At 43.2% G+C, this 17,117-nt stretch overlaps 2 protein-coding genes across 2 annotated transcripts in view; one reads left to right on the forward strand and one right to left on the reverse strand.

Moving 5' to 3' along the window:
* LOC311443188 (uncharacterized protein) overlaps positions 1-17,117 on the reverse strand; it is a 289,234-nt gene that overhangs the window by 256,714 nt on the left and 15,403 nt on the right. The gene's annotated exons all lie outside the window — the stretch shown is intronic.
* STAB2 (stabilin 2) overlaps positions 1-17,117 on the forward strand; it is an 85,688-nt gene that overhangs the window by 38,689 nt on the left and 29,882 nt on the right. The window contains exons 24-39 of the mRNA XM_084533113.1: positions 698-791; positions 1,595-1,753; positions 2,140-2,235; positions 2,960-3,055; positions 4,064-4,111; positions 6,528-6,664; positions 7,018-7,132; positions 8,091-8,168; positions 8,349-8,441; positions 8,549-8,656; positions 11,100-11,231; positions 12,239-12,364; positions 13,761-13,817; positions 15,367-15,462; positions 15,984-16,179; positions 16,710-16,805. Coding sequence (XP_084389239.1) covers positions 698-791; positions 1,595-1,753; positions 2,140-2,235; positions 2,960-3,055; positions 4,064-4,111; positions 6,528-6,664; positions 7,018-7,132; positions 8,091-8,168; positions 8,349-8,441; positions 8,549-8,656; positions 11,100-11,231; positions 12,239-12,364; positions 13,761-13,817; positions 15,367-15,462; positions 15,984-16,179; positions 16,710-16,805 — 1,727 coding nt within the window. The remainder of the gene's footprint in view (positions 1-697; positions 792-1,594; positions 1,754-2,139; positions 2,236-2,959; positions 3,056-4,063; positions 4,112-6,527; positions 6,665-7,017; positions 7,133-8,090; positions 8,169-8,348; positions 8,442-8,548; positions 8,657-11,099; positions 11,232-12,238; positions 12,365-13,760; positions 13,818-15,366; positions 15,463-15,983; positions 16,180-16,709; positions 16,806-17,117) is intronic.

Raw genomic sequence — 17,117 nt, forward strand, 5'->3', positions numbered from 1 at the left:
AATTAGGATTTTGAGCTTTGCTGAAAAACATTGAAACTCCCACGTGGTTTGGGGATAGATAGATTGATCCAATCAGCTCAAGTAGACTTTAGATGCCACAGGCTTGGACTGGCAGGATTGGTTACAAAACTGTTATTACAACAGCTACAACTTGCTTATGCTCACCTTCACTGTCACATGCAGCACATTTGCCTCTCAACGCAGTGCATTTGTAATGAGCCACCGTATGAAAGAGAATGTGGGATGGTGCATAACTGAGCACTTCAGAAATTCCCTCCAGTATGGTTTAATCTTGGGGATGGGGGACCAGGGAAACAGAGGAGCTCAATCTTGCACGCGCTTCAGGGGGAGCTATCTGCTGAGTCAATAAAGGAAAGAGCAACCACACCTCGTAATTAATTTAGAGCTATTAGCTCACCTTTGCAGAGATCACGTTAGCACACAATTAATTTCACCCCCCATCTTGTACACAGAGAACAGATCCCTCATTTGACTTATCCCAGTCACGTATTATTTTGGAAAAAAAAAAAAAAAACATAATGTATGCACTTAAGCTATTTGCATTGTGAATCCAAGGTTACCGATTTTAAGCTGCCTATAAATAGCACGTTACAGTGGAAAACAATCCCTTCATTTTACAGCTGTCCTATCACATTTAATGACTCTCCCCTCCTCTCATCTCATTTCATCTCTATAGCTGCGTTTGCAAGCCTGGCTACGAAGGAGATGGCATGACCTGCAGCAAAGTTGATCCCTGTGCTAGTTTATACCCAGGTGGCTGCAATATCAATGTAAGTATGGGCTTTTCCCACAGGGCCTGACAGCACAGGAAAGCAGGCAGTAAACAAGGTTTGGCTAAAACTTTTGCAAAAAGCAAGTGTCACAATTTTTACTGCAGTTTTGAGTTATTTCTCTGATAGTGGCATTGCTATTGCTTAGACCTAAAGGCAGATGTCACCTAGCTGTCCTGAAAAGTGCCATGGAATTGCCAAGGTAAGCTGTGACACATTCTTGACAAAAAGCAGCAACACAGCTCTGTTTTATCCCACAGTGAAGATAAAAGAGGAATTTTACTTCATTTCAGAAGTGGCTACAAGACTTAAAATATTTTCATTTCATTACTTGAGTATGCACTACTTTAGTTGTTAGCCTCTCTCACAGGAACTGCTTGAAAGTCTGCATACGTGGGACTTTCCCTACAGCTGGCATTTCCTGATCCCTGTACACAGGCCTAAGGTCTGATCCCAGAGACATTAGCACACAGGGAATTTTATTTGCCTTCCTGTTCTGGGATCAGATGCTGGCTGGCTGTTGGCAGAAGCTTTGCCGTTTGGTCTCTGCCAGAAGCTCTCTGGATTAAGGGGGATTTGATGCTCCATGGTTTTCAGAGGAGGAAACTCTCCCCCGTTGTGCTGCCATAGCCAAGGGTCTACCTCTTTGCACCAAGTGTCAGTTTTTACCAAAGGATCACAGCATGGTCCCGCTGCTGGTTGATGTGGGCAGGCCTCCTCAGCCCAGCTGCTGACCTCCAGGTTTGCATGCCATGGCCTATACAAATGGAGTTGATTTTGTCTGGCCTCTGCACCCTCCCCAGGCTGAGTGCATACAGACGGGCCCAGAAGAATACCTGTGTGCTTGCCAAGCGGGATGGACAGGCGATGGACAGGACTGCTCAGCCATCAACAACTGCCTGCTGCCCTCTGTGGCTGGGTGCCACGAGAATGCTACCTGCATCTATGTTGGGCCAGGCCAGGTAAGTCCTTTGCATTCATTCCCACCTTCCACACCCGTTCTCTGGCAGTTTTGCTCTGCCAGCATTTTCCACCCTTCCCTTGTTCATCCACAAGTTCTCCCCTCCCTCATAGCCACAAACCCAATTCCACACAGAGCAGCCTCCTGCCGCTCTTATCCCTGTGCTCACTATGTGCTGTCATTCCAGCAGGAAATACTGTTAAATAAGCATGCCAGGTGTCACGTATGAAGGTCTTCTGTATATATTAGTCAGTGTCATTCCACTCAAGTCAGTGGAATGACTTCATGGAGCCATGCAGAAACACCAACAGATGAATCTGTCGCGTCTAGAATATGTACACAGTTTTAATCATCATAATGTATCGCTGTCTTTTATGGAAACAACAGAATGACTGCAAGTGTAAAGATGGATTTCGGGGAAATGGAATTGAATGCACACCCATAAACTCATGCCTGGAACAAAATGGAAAATGCCATCATCTGGTGAGTAATAAGTCATTCCCTGAACAAAGCGTTCAGATAAATATCACACCTCACCTCCTGCACACACCATAGAATTTCCTTTCTATTTCAACCCTGCAATTTCTGCTCAAGACGGAACAAAGCTTTCGAAGCAGCGGTACAGCCACCAAAAATGCTATGTGAGCCTCATCAGTTTGGTGCATGCACTGAGCACAGACCACAAGGCCTGCTCCCAATCCCACCTGTACAGAAGGACTATCTCGAGCCCAGAGTAAATGCATGCTGCTTCTCTGCCAGCAACTGCAATCTGGATGCAACAGTCTGTGGAGATGTTTACCTGAGTCACACATCTCTATGCGGGCATCTATCAGCTTTATCAGTATCTGCATGCAGTCAGCCTGCAGGCAGGACACAGGGACAGAGCTAAATCAAAAAGTACAGGGGAGCAGAGGATGGATCTACCTTAGTAAGGCAGAGGAACGGGGCTCTGTTTATCTAGGGAGGAAGCAAGAAAGGGCACAGCAAGCGTTTACACTCCTCAATTTAGGCGAGGGACCTAACGCCCTCATCTGGTGGAGTTTGCTCTACAGGGGGATGAGCCGTTCCATGGAAGAAGGTACAGAGATACTTTGCTAAGGTTATGTCTGTATATGAACGTAAATCAGGAAGGGTTTACAGGCTATCCGTGCTCTGGAGTAGCCTCCTGAGTATCTCACAATATTTTTTCTGTCTTTCTGGTTCAAAGGCAACTTGTCAGTTTGAACCTTCTCATGGCTGGGAGTGCGTGTGCCCAAAGGGCTATGAAGGAGATGGTAGAACATGCTATGGAAATGCTGCAGATGTAAGTAAGACAATCATCATCTCTGAATACAAGACCTACTGCATGGTTCTCACACTGGATCTTAACCAGATAGCAAAAACATTATAAACAGTTAGGAAAAGTATGATGCCCACCAGTGCTATCTGCAGGCTGTGTTCTTTCTGGAGACTCTTGCCTGATACAGAAATGATCTGTTGTGTTTAAAAACATACCTTGGAAAGGGGCCTAAGGAATCTGAGGATATTTCTTTAAGACAAATTTAAAAAATGCCAGCCCTACAGTCCTAACTTTGTAGGTGCTAAGCACTCACCCCCCAACTAGGAGTGATGGGCTCCCAGCTCTTCCAAAATTCTGCCTTGAGCTATGTCTCAGTTGAGACGGTCAATTTATCATGTTCAATCAAACCATGCAGACTGGCAGACAAATAAGTCTGAAACAAGTAAATTGGCAAAATAAATATGCATTTAACAGTATAGGAAAAATGAAAGTGTCAGCTGTCACTGTCATTGACAGTAATCTTACATGCCTCTTAGCACTATCTGCCATCCTTGCTCATAACATCATCTCTCTCTGTTTCAAGCACTGTGGCAGAATTAAAGCTCTTCATCTGCAAGATGATATGTAAGATGCTGTGCAAACACCAACCAAAACAACATATCTTTTTTAAATTCATTTTGCATTTTGTTAAGAAATTATTTGTGTTTAGATTCCCAGAAAATAAATGCTTAGCCTGAGGTCAGTATCCATTATATACTGAGGTCAGGTGCATCTAATTACACCTAATTACATCTAATTAAGCATCAGATAGCACAATTTTCAAAAGAGTTGTTAACTCACCATTCCAATTACCAGAAGCTATCAGCATTAGAAAGACATAAATGTCCTCCCTTTCATGCATACTGAAAACCTGCTTTTCCATGTCACATCAGCTGTGCCAGACAGATTACTCCACAAGGTACAGCAAGGGTACTTTGGTACAGCTAGTTAGAACTCATGTACTCATTGCTCTCTCTTTCTGTTTCCAATCAGGAGTTATCTACTCTGTCAGAAGCAGCTGCATTTAACCAGTGGGTTAATGTAAGTAGATTTCATGGTTGATATTTCAGCATGTTCAAGTCTGCAGAAAAACATGAGCCTTTTAGCCTCTAGAAATGGGAACCCCAAAGCAATATTCCAATTCTACAGCAGAGGCCTCAGCTCTGGATAGGTACTGAAGTGCCTCTCCCACCAGTCAAAGGGAAACTGATTAACTGGTCCTTGGTTTATGTCTGAAAACCAATTTCTGATCCCAAATCCAAGCAGGCAAGAAAGCTTTGCAAGCAGAAGAGTTAGTTACAAGCCCACTTCCTGAGGCAGGAGGCTACCCAGGCTATGACCTGTTCTGTACATAGAGCTTAGTCCAGAGGACAACAGCAGGGTACAAGCAGAGCCTAAATATGCCACAAGGTATATTCAGGTCCTCCCATCTTTCCTCATGCAATAAAATTACAAGCAAGTGGAGAGGGAAGGCAATGCCTTACTATCCCTATTTCTACTGAGTCCCATGCTAGGAAAATGTGACTGTATGGCTGGTCAGTGTGCTGCTGCTACAGCAAGCAAGAAAGACAAAAAAAAATGACTTAGGTCCTGTAAAAAAAGAATCAGATTAACTTGTTTGGCTTTAGATCAGGGAAGAAACACCAACTTAGATTACCGCTGACCTTATTTTCACATGCTACAGGCAGCGGTAGTATTAGAGGTTCTATCCCACTGAGGTTGGCATTGGTATGAACAAAGATCAAAACCATATTCTTCTATGGAGTTTAAAACCTAAATATAAGAAGTATACAGAAAGTACATGACAAAGTGAATGGAACAGCGATACATTAATAAATAGCACAAGAAGCAGAAGTTATGGCATATTAGCTGCTTTCGTGCTTTTCAAACTTAGACTGCTCAGGGACAATTAAAGCACGTGATTACAACAGGGACCTCAGGGAGCTACTTGAAAGCAAGGCCACTGTGGCTAATTTAAATCAGTTATCTGCTTGGCTCCGGGCTCAGACTGTAGCACCAGCAGCTCTAAAGAGAGTGAAGCTAATGAAGCTAAAGAAATGAGCACAAAAGGAAAGGCTGCCCACCTGCTAGTGAATGTGCTCTTTAGATAATGAAGCAGGAGAAAAAGAATCAGGGAGCAGATTCTGTATAATCTATTGAAACAGATGTGGAAATTTCTGCTATAGTTCAAAGAAATTCCTAATATAATGGTAGCTACAAACATGAGCAAGATAGGGAGGTATATCCATCTGTGTGGTTTTTAACTTCATACTTGAGCAGGAATGTGATGTTTACCATATTTCATAACCAAATATTTTTCTTGCTGGTCAGGAAGGGTGAAAAAAGGAGGTCTGTTTCTATTTCTATATTTAAATATTTGGAAGGTGACAGTGATGCTAGCTAGAAAAAAACGTGATCTTAACAGAGACAAAGCTCCCAGATATTTAAAGGAGATAATTCCCTTCTTGACTTAAAAACCAGTATGTATATAGAAGAAACGTCCAGAATAAGCCATCTTCCAGGCAGCATACCCACTGCAAAAAGGTAGAATACAAGCTCACATGGCTTTCTCAAGTTTTACGGTATCAAAAATGGCAAGTTGTAGAGCCTGCAAAAAGTTTGGAGAACCTCATCTTCACCAAAACCACATTCAAGACTTCAGCTCTCCTTTTCCCCCCACCCCTCTCAAAAAAAAAGATAATCCACACAACTGGAAAAATCCTGTCCAGTGAAGACTCCTTCCATCTGTAAGGCAGACACTGACATATGGGAGATGAATCAGTCCTTGCATACTACAGAGCCTACATCCCCCAGCTAAAATTAGAGCTGTCAGCAGCAAGCCCCACTGAAGTGCTGGTGGGCATGGATGTCCCTTGGACATCTTAAAAAATCCCAGCCACGTTAAATAATCTTACTTCACATGTGAACATTGTGTTACGTGGGTTTCTCATTTCATGGATCACAATGCTTCTATCTATTAAGTAGTGTGGAGTGCTCTGCAAGAGCAGGTTAATTGAAGCTTTCAGTAACCAGTAGTACTTGGCAGACTGATTAATTTATTATTATTTTTTATTTTTTTTTTTTAAATTCAGGTAGATAAAATAGATTCCAGGCTAGCTTTTGTGGGAGTTGAGTTCTCCTGTGTTTCATGATTTTAAAAAATAAATAAATAATTTAATAATTAAAACAAAACAAAACAAAACAAAAACAATTCTGACCTAAACTTCCCTGTTGCCCTTTAAATGCTGGCAATTTGTTATGTAAAATATAGACACTCATTTACCATTTTTGTGCAGCTCTATGTACTTTTGTTCAAGTCATTGCTCTGTATAATAGTTTTTCCTTTCCAGGCCAGTCCCAAAAAACGTCATATACCCCACCTTGCTAAAAAGTCACGAGTTGCTATTTATAGGTCATCATGAAGACGAATTATTTTACCTGCTTTGCTTTCATGCAGGAGGCTGAGATAAACTCAGTGTTGTCCACCACCTCAAATCTAACTATCCTCGTGCCTTCTCCTCAAGCAATTGAAAACATGGATGAAGATGAGAAAGCTTTTTGGATGTCAAAGAGTAACATCCCAACTCTACTGAAGTACGCTAATGGTTTGGTTTTGTTTTTGATGAATTACTTTTCATTCCAAGCAAGTCTTTATTATGAAGCCACTACAGCAAGACAGCTCTTACATTTTTAAGGGAGGGACATGGGATATTCCTTCTAGTTACAGTGCTATAAATCTCTGTAGCAACTCCACTGAAAACAAAGACATTATTTGTATCATGCCAGAAATGTTTAAAGGTCAAGCTAAGATCAGAATATAGCTGAACTAGGCACTGTTCAAAATAATTCCTGCTTTAAACCACAGTTTTAGACACACCAAATGTATTTATCTAGAAAAAGAGAAATGAGAAAATACAAAACCTTAAAATCCAGTTAATTTCCTTTAGGTATCATGTATTGACAGGAGCTTACAGCTTTGCTGATTTCCAGAATTTATCGTCCTCTGATATGCTGCCAACATCTCTACAGAGCAACTTCCTACACTTGTCTAAAGAAAATGGGGTGAGATGACCTGCAAACTACTGTGGTACCATACGCCAGACCCTGACCATCACTGCCCCCAGCATTTTTGTGTCACAAAACCATACAGACATTATGTACCTGTATTTTAAAGGCTATGCCACAAAATTAAAGGAACAGATCGATTAAAGGGGCCCTCTGGGAGGAACATTAACTTGGCTTTCCCCACAAATTTTCTCAGCTGAGATATGTCAGCAGTATCATTTATTCCTAATGACACAGTAGCTGCTGCAAACTCTGAACAGTCTCGTAGCAAAGCGGAAGCATAGTCCCTGCCCAGCACAGCCTGTGAACTAATTTAAGATAAAATGCATCAGGGAAACCCAATAACTTATTTTAGGGAACTGGGAAGGTAGGAGGAAGCGGTGGTGTTGCACACGTCTGCATGTGCAACCCGATAGTCCCAAACCACACAAAGGTATTTTTAAAGGTAAATAGCTACATCTGAGAGCCCTTCCACCTCAGCCTTTTTATTTAATGCTCCATGTCCTGAGGAGGATTTTCTGGAAATACATGTGGCACGTTTAAGCACATCAGCCCTGCTATGGGAGGGAAGAGTTTTCCCCATTGAAGGAAAAACCATGAATGGGGTTCTTGAGGGGCGCACAGACACAGGAGCATGTGACAGCAGTGGTGTGGACAGGAGCCCATCCTACCTTGAGCAGGGGTGAGTGAACCAACCCTGAGTAACCACCCCAGTGTTACCCCATGGTTTTGATGTCCTGCACATGAGGAGCAGCACAGAGTCCCCACATCACCTCTTTTGTACTTGTTTTCCTGAGGGCAACCTGGCCTCTGGTCTGGCCTGGCACTAAGCAGGGCTGTGGTGGAGCCCCAGGCCAGTGTTTGGAAAGGTGTGGAAAGCCACAGCACAAAACGCCAGGAAGCTGCAGCCCCCACAGTGCCAAAGCAAACCCTCTCTCCTCTCCTCTCCTTTCAGAACCTCACTGTCGAGGGCGCTCACATCGTGGCTGGCGACATCGCATCCACAAACGGGATCATACATGTTATTGATAAGGTATATGGCCAGGCAGGGAGGATTTGTTCCTCTGCACGGCAAGCAATGGAACATAGTCAACAGCTCTTGCAAAACATTACTCGTGTAGAATATTTTCTATTGCATCTGCTCCTTGCAGCTGCAACAATAGCACGTGCACATGTATTGACAGGGGATATGATATATCTGCTCTTCTTCCAGGTTCTGACTCCCCTCCGAAGCACTGTCATGCCGAGGCTGCTGGCCCGCCTGGAGCAAATGCCCGACTACTCCATTTTCAGGGGCTACATTATCGTAAGCTTTCACACCTTTTTAAGTATAGAGGTTTGCATTTGAACTACTATCAGACTATCAGTGATCATCCTCTTTTGTTTGTTTGTTTTAAATGTGTTTCACAACAGCAATACGGCCTGGCAAACGAGATAGAAGCTGCAAACACATACACAGTGTTTGCTCCAAATAACGATGCCATAGAAAATTACCTAAGCGAAAAAAACATTTCTACTCTGGTACGTATTACTCACAGGATATTTCTTAACAACTCAGTTTCTCATTTCAGTGTCAAGTGGATGAATTGAAAGCATACAGAAATAGGAGGAGGGATTAGTTTTCCAGGAAACCTGTAAGTTTGTTTTTACCACCAGAGGAGATGAGAAGGGGTGGATCCACATGTATTTTCCTGTCTCGCTAGAGGAGCCTAGCTGTTTGTTCTGGGTTTTGTCCTTCTCTAAAATAAAACAACTCCAATAATATCCAAGACATTTCATCACTAGACTTTCCCATCTTACACCCTAAAAGGAGATCAGTACAGGAATGACCAGGAATAACACTGAAATTAATTTCCTAGGTGAACAAGTCCAGTCCCCCATCATCACTGGCAACACCATCATTAATAATGCCCGAAAAAATACTCTGACTCTTTCCTAGAACTAGTGAGACATTTGTCCGTGTCACTCCCGCTGGAACAGCATCCACAAGCTACTTCCTGCAAACCATTTCTAGTCCCATCTTACAAGCACTGCTGGCCATTCCCAGGGTTCAGGGTTCAGAAAAATATCTGAAGTTTTCCTGGCTAGAAGAATTTCCTCTGGCAAACCCGTTGCTACTGCCCTCTGCTAGCAGCCCACACCAGGCTCATGCCCGACCCTGCCACCAGCTCCTCATATCAGCACAGATGTGGCCATTCCACCTCTCCCATGCCAGCCTCTGGCCTCACTCCCAGAGCCAGTTTATATTATTTTGACAGCACACCTCTGACCAGTTCATATTCCTTTATTCTGATGCCAGCATCATGCGTTAGCTGAAACAACTTCTGTTTCTCTGGCATTTATATCTTGACATATTTACAAGGCCAAATGGCCTTCTCAGTCCTGTCAGTCTTCTCCCAAGTTATGCTGTTTCCTGGGTCATCCCAGCTCCTTTCTTCACATTTGCTCCAGTTTGAAACTGCTTTACTGAATCCAAGTATCAAGAACCATCCCTTGCAGAGGAAGCTTCACTCATGACTTGCACAATGACATTAATACTTCCCTGCTCCTTCCATAAATACTCACCCTGTGCTCTCTCTCCCTACTTCCATGGTCTCCGTTTACAGCCAGGAAGCTGAGGAATACAGAGTTCAAATAACTCATCTCAAGACATTTACCTCCAACCAGCAGACCCATGACAGAAGTCCTGATTGCTACCTCATCGGAAGAAATCACACGTGATCAACCCAAATCTTCTCAAATGACTTTTGAACACTATTTTAGTTAGTTTTAATGATATCCTCATCAATATAAGAAGCATCTATAATAAATCTTTGAGAGACACATATGTAGCTTTAAGGCATCAATCCTGTCAGACTCATGTTGTGCACACACAGAAATTATTTTCATTTTCACTGCTTACAAGTATGCTTCTTCCATTTTTCTTCCATGCTCCCAACCTTGCGTGGTATAGTGATTTGACAAAGAAAATCACAAAACAACAGGAGGATGAAGTCTGCCTAAGCCTCAATCTTTTTTTTTTTTTTTTTTTTTTTTTTTTTTTTTTTTTTTTTTTTTTTTACAAAACACCTTGTGTTACAAAACTTTACTTCAGAGGGAGGAGCTCAGCACAGGGAAGAGATGCCATTTCTTGGCCTCTTAGGAAGCAAGGTTTTGTTCCGAGTGACTTCTTATTCTGTTGGTGATTAAACAGAAATGAAGATGGACCAGAGTTAAGTTTTCCTTCAAAGCATACAAGTCAGCAGGACTAAACGGGGTTGGACATTGATGGAGGTCTATACCTTAGCAGTTAGCTCTATTTTAATTGCCACCTTCCTGCCTGCCAATATTTCTTTGTCAAGCCTGTGGAAAACTAAACAGAATTGGTCCCAACTATGAGATGTAAAGGCCACTACTTCACCCTGTGGGCAAAGCCAGGCAATGTCACAAATCTTTCAGCCTGGGGTTACTTCACTCTTTCACACACCCCTGAAGGAGCCAAACAGCAAGTAACAGTATGAATGTTCAAAACAAGGGGACAGGAGGCAGTGGGATTAGCACAAACATTCATTTTAAGGTTATTCAGGGTTTGCCTTAGGGAGAAGGAATGGGTAAGGAGAAGATTATGAAAACGTTCTTGAATGAGCTACTTTTGATATCAAATGTAAAGTTCAGAGTGTGTCCTAAGAAAATAATCTGATTAACTTTTCACTGCATCTGTCAGCCAGCCCTATGTCCAGACACTGCCAGAAACAAAAAAATCTTTGTCCCCAACAGTTCATTAGCCTTTTATCCCCCATAACCCATAAAAGTTGCTTTATGACAGGAACGCAGACTCTGCACAGTAGAAAATATGAAATAACCTGACTGCTGGAGAGCTTCTCCATAAATTCAAGCAATTTTGCTCATATCCTTTGGGAAAAGTTTTCCCAAATAACTTTTCATGCTTTGTTATGTAACTCTGAATTTAATTGCTTGTTTTCAGGTTGAGGATCAAATCCGATATCACGTTTTGATAGATGAAAAGCTCCTGAAGAATGACCTGCACAATGGCATGCACAGGGAGACCATGCTTGGGTTTTCTTACCACATTGGGTTCTTCCTACACAACAACCAGGTACTGCTGTCCTCATTTGCTCAATTTCGTGGCAAGTAAGCAGCCAAAAAGAGCTGTGAACACCACATCAGCTTCTGGGATTTAACAGCACAAATGATGTCACTCATATTGAATGCCTCCTTCAGACCTGCTTAATTCAAAGTCACTCTGGAAGGGGCAATTGGATTTGATTTCAATTATGCTCTTCACATTCAGCATCGCTTCTTAGAAGCTACTGTGGTGGACATGCATCTCTAGCAGCCATAAGCTTGCATTATAAAGCAGTCATTAATCTGACTTCCAACAGCTATTAGAAACCTGCCTTCAGTTATAACACATGAATTCTATTTTCTATGGATTTACTCTGCCTGCAGACTTAAGAGCTCGAAGCACTTGGCAACAAATATGAATTGCCTTTCAGCACCACTCATGGGAAAGCCAACCACAGAAAGATTAAGCAACCCACCCAATTCTGTGGCACGGCCAAGAAGGGAACTTAGTTGTCCTCCCTCTCTGCCTCTGAGTTTCCTCTGGGCACAGGCAAAGGAGGACAGCAAAACAGTTTTGGTCCTGCTGCTTGCTCTGCAGAACCTTGGAAAAAACAGCTGCTCATGGGGCTGAGGGAGTGTGGGGTAGCAGTGAGATGCTGGAAGCCCTCCTTGAAGGAACAGCTGCCAGAAGGTCTTCCCTGAAGCTCCCTCATTCCCCACCCCACCCCCCCCCCCAGTTTGGCTTGTTTTAGAATCCTTCGTCAAACCCTTTACCTTTACACCCCACAGTGGAAAAATCGGCTCTGCCAAATCCTGTTGCTAAAGATCTTCAACAGGTTCAACAATCTCATGTCTTCCAGTCCAGCAAAGCTCTTAAATGCATCAACTGGGATGTGTGCAAGTGCTTGAAGTTGACTGCACCCTTCAGTTTTCCTGAAGCAAGCCATATACACTGCTTTTTCTTTCACCCACTATCGCTCCTGTTACCATATAACTACAAAACATCTCTGCTGCTTTCTGATTGCATTTCTTTTGCAGCTGTTCATAAATGATGCACCTCTAAATTATGCAAATGTTGCAACAGACAAAGGAATTATCCATGGATTGGGAAAAGTCCTGGAAATCAAGAAGAATAGATGTGATATTAATGATACTGTGATCACTGTAAGTGGTTCTGTTTGTATAGATGCTTAAAGACCTATCAGAGACCATAGTAAAACACAGCTAAAGCATACAGGATACATGACATTATTTGCGAGAAAGGAGTGCATGCATATTCTACTAAGGATATTCCTACCAAAGTTTTGGCAACAGTCAAAACTGATTTGATTCTGCAATCTGTATACTGACTATACCAACAGCCTGGATAAAATAGAATACCACAGTAATAAGCCAATTCCTAAGTTTTAATTTTTCAGTAAATAATTATGCACTATGTTGGCACATCTTCTCAGCCAGGCCACTTATTTATAAAGTTGTTGGAGGTGGGAGCAGTGTAAATTATTTACATTAACGGAAAATGGGTTCTTTTCATTCCAGATAAAGATTACCTCCACATATACACATGAACTCCTTGTGCCCTCTGAGAAAAGCATTCTCCCCCTTTTTTTTTTTTCCTTTTACATATGAAATACAAATGGTTTTAAATTCCTACAAAGAATAAGATGTGGTTTCTTCAGACTAGCAGAGAAAGGTTTCCTTTGTCTTTTCTCATGAACAAGTGAAATGGGACAGCAAACCAGCAGCATACCTTCCTTTTTATGGAACACACAATAGGCTAGACAAGGCAGACAAAGTGAGACTTGTGCTTTAGCTAAGGCATATTTTACAGGCATGAACTTTTGTAGACTAATACTTTTCCCTGGAATACAGCCCCATATTTTATTATATTTCACTTATGGCGTTTCCTCAGCTTTGTTCAGTTGGGCACTAGGCATAGTCCTTTACTTTCTCATGGAAAATTATCTTCCATGCTATGTTTTAATGCAGCAACATACTTCAACAAACATTTAAGCCTTTCTAAAAGTAAGCACAGATTTAGCTAAATAGGAATAATACTAAACATTGTATATCAGCTATATACCATATACTGAGGGGGTTTGCAGGACCTGACCTTACAGGTGCAAATAATTCTAAATTATATCTGCATACACACATAGCATAGGACCACATGAGATTTCTCTAAACTGCCATTGCCCTTGTGCCACAAGTAAACCATGTCCAAGCCTATGATTTGCTTCATATTGTGATTTCAATGGGTAGGTCTTTGGAAAGCATCACCTTAGCAGAGCGTAGCATAACCAAAAGAGCTTTCCCTCTCCTTTCCGTGGCAGGAGGCTTCCTATGAGCAATCCCTACAGACCAGCTGGTGAGGATGTTCTTCCTTATTGAGCAGTCCAGCTACTCTCACCACCTTTAACAAAGGGTTTATCCTGACTGTGCACCTCCGGACTCAACTTGGGGCTGGGGAACTATGACAGGAAATTATGCATTCTTCTATTAAATAGGCTGCCTGTAGCTCTACACAGACTTTGTTAACCACCTTCTATTTGTGTTTAAGGAAAAGTGCAGAATTTGCTCACAGCCAACAAGTTGTCCCCCAGGAACAAAAGAAATAGTAAGTACTTTATCATTAGAACTATTACTTTTTTTAATCAAAACTGAGCATAGATGCATTCAATCCTGGTTTTGTTTGCTTTATATGATTGCCTCAGTTTCAACAAGTCATCATGGTTACTTTGGCCTGCTACATACTTTACTCACAATCAGCAGATTCAATCCACTCTTGACCTAAACCATCCTAGGAACAAGGAAGCAGACTCAAGAGCAGCTTAAAAACAGTTGTGTCTTGAAAGAGTAGTTTCTAGTTTACACTGGGGCACCTGAAGAATTCCTTAACTGTAAAGGTTAGCTCCGCCATGCAAAACTATGAGGGAGCTGAGCATGGTCCAGTGTTTTCTACACAAGGAATTACAGCAGCAGCTTCTACCCTTCTGACAGAGTACAGAAGGGCATGGTCAACCTGACCCCAGCACCATGCCGTGTGTTACGAACACACAGAGACTTGGAGGGTGTAAAGACTTCAGGTGCCCAGGTCCCACACATAGGAACTGTGGATATTTAGCAGGCCCTTTTCAACCACAAGGAAAGCCAGAGCCTCTTGGTGTCTGAATTTCATAGAAGGGCCTAGGTTGAAAAGGACCTTAAAGATCACGTAGTTTCAAGCCCCCTGCTCTGGGCAGGGTTGCCAACCACTACTGCAGGCTGCCCAGAGCCGCATCCAGCCTGGCCTTGAATGCCTCCAGGGATGGGGCATCCACAACCTCTCTGGGCAACCTATTCCAGCGCCTCACCACCCTCTGAGTGAAAAACGTTCTCCTAATTTCTAACTTAAATCTCCCCTGTCCTAGTTTAAAACCATTCCCCTTGTCCTATCACTAACACCACATGTAAATAGGCGTTGCCCCTCTCGTTCATATGCTCCCTTCAAGTATTGGAAGGCCACAATGAGTTCTCTTGGAAAGTCCCTTTGTTGGCTTATATAAGCATATTTTTCTTTATACTTGTTCTTTTTTTTTTTTTTTTTTTAATTAGACTAATTGTGTCAGTAATAGGATTCCAAAAGAGATCAAGTCCCATACACCCAATTAAAATAATTGGCTGGCAAAGCCCTACCAAAGTGCTCATGGGTAGAACTCAAACATGTTAACATTTAATTTATAATGAGCAGCTGGATGCTTATCTTAACCTTCTAACAAGCGTACAGCCAGACTGGTACATCTTCTCCTGGAAGCAAACTTCCCCTACTGTTTCCAGACCTGAAAGATAACATATTAACAGCTGTTTTTGCAGTATTTTGACATTCGGTTTTCCAAAAGAGAACTGGAAAGAACACGAAATGTTGCAGAAAGAAAGGTTGAATGGAAACTTTTTCTGAGCAGAGGCAATATTAGACATCTTTGCCACAGGGCACTTAGTTAAATTGAACATACATTCTCCAGCAAAAATCATTTTAACTAACTCATTTTTATTGCTGCAAGTATTTCCTTAGCTTTAATTGCAAATGTCAGCGCACAGCATACATAATGTCAATTTTTTTAAAAACATTTGAAAGTAGCTGATCAATATTACACAGAAGTGCAGCTGTTTCTCCAATCTTCGCCCAGGCAGGGCAGAAGAAATACTGTGTCTTCTCAGAAAGCAACATGAGGATGTACACCATCCAGATCGGATGCCAGCCAAAGTGTGCTAAAACCATCATTGTGAGTACACCATTCCTGTCACGGGTTTTTCACCAATGTTTCCCATTAAAACTTCACCCTCCTCATAACTGCCTCAACACACACACAGCACATCCAGGTGGTCCCTAATGGCTGTACACAGAGGTCTTGTGTTCATCTGGGGGACTCGATACAGCAGAGATCAGAAGGCTAAAGGCTGCTGATGGCTGGAGCAGGGGAAGGAGTGGGATGCAGGGGGAGTTTGGGAAGGGTAACACCATGTTTATCCCTAGCAATTCTTCCACCTTTCCCCGGGGTGGCAGAGGACACCCACATCCCAGCAAGAACTTGGGATGGCAGCCTGATCCCTGGCAGTGTGAGGAGCAAGGCCACAGACAGCAGAGCTCAAGCACTGCCAAAAACCCCCACCTACAGCTCCCTCCACCCAGCAGCAGTCCCGAAAGATGATGCCCAGCGGCCACATGCATACAGCCACGCCTGGAGGGGCCGGGGTCCCCTCTGCCCTGATGCTGCCCCTCAGCATGGCGTTTCTCTGCCTGCAGACCAGGGAGTGCTGTGCTGGCTTCTTCGGGCCGCAGTGCCAGCCCTGCCCTGGGAAGGCCGGGAGCCCCTGCTTCGGCAACGGCGTCTGCATGGACGGCATCAACGGCACCGGCACCTGCCAGTGCGGAGCGGGGTTTGTCGGCACGGCCTGCGAGAGCTGCGCCGAGGGCAAGTACGGCCGCAACTGCGATCAAGGTACCGAGCGCCCCCGCGCCACGCTTGTGAGGGGGGTGCAAAAGGGGTGATGGGGATTGAAGGGAAATGATGAGGCATGCAGGATGCAAAGGGAAGTCACTCTGTTTTGTGACCTCCATGGCCAGCTTTCCTACATGGGGGGAAGTCCCATGTTAGGTCTCCAAGGGGAAGGTGAAACCTCCTGAGTCCTTCTAGCTGCATTCATTCTAGATCCTGGAAACCTACGTTGCTTTCAAGATAATAGACCATTCCTAAAAATATCACTAACTCCTTTTCTTTCCCTGTTATGGCATTTTCTCACTATTTTCTTGATAGAGAAGACCTTACTTAGAGACAGCGCCTCCTACACTGGCTCTTTGGAGGCTTAGAGTGGCATCCAGCACGAATAATCCACTTTAACACAGCTTTTTCACCAATGTTTCCCATTAAAACACAGTTTCAGTCCCTGTATTTGGGAAGAGAGGAAAAATAAGCAGATTTTGAATGTAGATGCATTCTAAACACTGGTTTTCTCCCATCTCTCCCCACAGTGTGTGCATGCGTCCATGGGAAATGCAGCAGCGGGATCGATGGGGATGGCTCCTGTGAATGTGACGTCGGATGGAGAGGAGTGACTTGCGAGAGTGGTGAGTGCCCCCTCCTTTGTCTTCTGGGGAAAGAAGAGAGCATTTCAGGAAACGGCAGAATTGCAGCAGTGACCAGAGCCCAGTGTCAGGTGTCCAAGTGACCAGAGCCCAGACATCCAGCAGCTTCCCATAGGCCCATGCTCAAGGAATTAATCACTGTACTAATAGAAAGTCAGCTGCTCATGAGACTTAAATGCCTTGCTTAGTTAATTCTCTAGCTGTGACACCCTGTAGCTGTCCCAAAAGAACATCCTGTTTATTAAGGCTGTGTATTTTGCAGAGCAGAGTTAGCTAGTACATTCTGATCCTCAG

Source organism: Aythya ferina (genome assembly GCF_964211825.1).
Source record: "Aythya ferina genome assembly, chromosome: 1".
In the NCBI taxonomy this organism is placed as follows: domain Eukaryota; kingdom Metazoa; phylum Chordata; class Aves; order Anseriformes; family Anatidae; genus Aythya; species Aythya ferina.